We start from the raw sequence: 2,544 nt of genomic DNA, 5'->3' as shown, positions 1-2,544 counted from the left end.
TGTACCGGGGACTCCAGCCGGGCTGCAGGGGCGGGCTGGAGCGGGGCGGGGAGGGCGGGCCTGAGGCGCTGGAACGAAGACCCTCCACCAGGTGGTGACCTCGGCCAGGGACGCGGTGACCAGCGGCGTGACAGGCGTGGTGGGCCTGGCCCGGCAGGGCCGTCGCTGGAGCGTGGAGCTGAAGCGCTCCGTGAGCCACGCCGTGGACGTGGTGCTGGGCAAGTCGGAGGAGCTGGTGGACCACTTCCTGCCCATGACAGAGGAGGAGCTGGGTGAGGCCACGCAGCGGGGTTCGAGTCCCAGGCCTGCGCCGTATACCCTGTCAGCGCGGCTTCCTTCTCTGTAACTCGGCCCGGTGATCCTGCGCGGTGGGCAGTGTGGGGACAGGGCTTTGGGACCGGTGGGCTTGTGCACCCCCCGGCCACGCTGACGGCACCCCACCCCCAGCGGCGCTGGCCGCGGAGGCCGAGGGCCCGGACGTGGGCTCGGTGGAGGAGCAGAGGAGACAACAGGGCTACTTCGTGCGCCTGGGCTCGCTGTCCGCGCGGATCCGCCACCTGGCCTACGAGCACTCGCTGGGGAAACTGAGGCAGAGCAGACGCCGCGCCCAGGACACGCTGGCCCAGCTGCAGGAGACGCTGGACCTGGTGAGTGTCACCTGCCCGCTCCGCCCCTGCGCAGGACGGGATGTGAGCGAGCAGACAGCGCTGTGCAGTGTGGGGAGGGCCCCTGGCCGTCAGGAGGAGCCTGGGGTGTGTAGGCCAGGAGGGCTTCATGGAGGAGGGCAGGTAGGAGCTGGAATTTTTGTTTTGTAGGGGCTATAGGGCATGTGCACTTGCTGGAGAGACAGAGACAGAAAGTGAGAAATCAAACACACCACAATCCCTTCTCCTCCATTCTCCTCTCGGGATCTTGGGCACACTCATGCACGGGCCTGGCGTGAGTTTAAGCCACCAGGTCTGGGACTCGAACCGCAGTCGACTATGTGGGAGTCCAGCGATGTAACCATTACGCCATCTGCTGTCCCAGGAGCAGATGGAATTTGTAGCCAGATGGCATGGCGGTTAAGGGCGTTGGGTTCCCTCGTGGCTGACCGTGGTTCAAGTCTCGGACCTGGAGGCTTGCTTTCTCACTTTCCCTCTCTCTCTCACTCTGTCCCTCTCTGGTCAAATGTAAATAAATAAAGAAAGTTAAATTAAGAAAGAAAAAAAGAAAAGAATGGGGAAGACAGAGCAGGCGCCTCTTCCTCCTCGCCACCAGGCAGTCCTCCCAGCTTTAAACCCCGAGGTCCATAAGGACTCTTGTTTACTGAGTGAAGGGACACCCCCCCGCCCCATCTGGGCCGAGGACAGCTCAGGCCTTCCGGTGGCTCAGGACACAAGCTGGGGTCACCCTCGACTCCCCTCTCCCACACCCAGCAGCTTGGCCGGTAGGGCGCTATGCCTTCAGTCTACCCGAACCACCACCCGGCCTTGCTCACCCACCGACTCTGTCCTCCTGCAGCCGCCAGAGGGCGCCTGTGAGCCCTGCGTCAGGGCTGTCCCTCCTCTGCCCACAGCCCTCCAGGGCTCCCACCTCTCCCCGGTCAAAGCCCACGACCTCTCTGCAGCCCACCAGGCCTGCACTACCCGCCTGTCCCCTCCCTCTCTCCCCCTCGCTCTCTGCTCTGGCCACACGGGCCTCCTCGCTGTCCCTCCCACGCCAGGCACCGTTCTGCCCAGGGTCTTCGCACGGCTGTGCCTGTCTGGAACTGTCTACTCTCTGCCAATCCGGCTTCCAGGAAGCTTCGTCTTTTCACGCCGGCGGGTGGCATGGTGGTTAAGGGCGCTGGACTCTCACGTGGTTGACCGTAGTTCTAGTCCCAGACCTGGCGGCTTGCTTTCTCACTTTCCGTCTCACTCTCTGGTCAAATTAAAATAAATAAAATTAAGATAATTCTAAAAAAAAAAAAAAAAGAAAAAAAAAAGTGCCTGTGGGCCTTAGCTACCATGCCACCTGCCGGCCCCAGCTTCCATGAGGGAGAGACAGAGACAGAGGGCAATGGCACCCCAGCTGGTCCTGACAGCCGGCGTCCGCCCCCCCTCAGCCAGCCCTGGTCATAGCCACGCAGGTCTCAGTGAAGGCAGGACTTGAACGCAGAGCCCTCCCTGGTTGGCCTCGGGGCCTGGGGATTTACAGCGAGCCACAGCCCCTCCGTCTCATGGCGATGCGGCCCTGGGCTCTCCCGCAGCGGTTCCCGGGCGTCCAGGGCGCTGCAGGAGCCACCATCCCTCTGCCCGCTGGGGGACGGGGCCTGGTGGTGCCGGGGACCCAGAGGGGCGTCTTCCGGCTTTCCAGTGCAGAGACCTGACTCCGCCAGAAGGTGCCCTGCCGCCTGAGCCCACCCCCAGGCCTGTCCCACCTTCCTGTCCCTGCAGATCCACCTCATGCAGGGCGGGGCCACCCCCCCCACCACCCCTGCTGGCCCGGGTAAGGTGCACCAGCTGTGGGAGGACTGGACACAGCAGCCCCTGGAGAACGGCTGCTGCAGGAGCCAGGTGAGAC

General features: G+C 63.8%; 1 protein-coding gene across 1 annotated transcript in view; it reads left to right on the top strand.

Moving 5' to 3' along the window:
- The window catches only part of PLIN5 (perilipin 5), a gene marked incomplete in the record, with an annotated part of 10,837 nt that overhangs the window by 7,020 nt on the left and 1,273 nt on the right, over positions 1 to 2,544 (top strand). Inside the window, 2 exon segments of the mRNA XM_027769576.1 lie at positions 448 to 647; positions 2,418 to 2,537. Coding sequence (XP_027625377.1) covers positions 448 to 647; positions 2,418 to 2,537 — 320 coding nt within the window.

The sequence above is a fragment of the Tupaia chinensis genome, unplaced genomic scaffold, assembly GCF_000334495.1.
Source record: "Tupaia chinensis unplaced genomic scaffold, TupChi_1.0 Scaffold149964_2, whole genome shotgun sequence".
In the NCBI taxonomy this organism is placed as follows: domain Eukaryota; kingdom Metazoa; phylum Chordata; class Mammalia; order Scandentia; family Tupaiidae; genus Tupaia; species Tupaia belangeri.
Note: the sequence above shows the minus strand (reverse complement) of the source record. Positions and strands in the feature narration are given on the sequence as shown.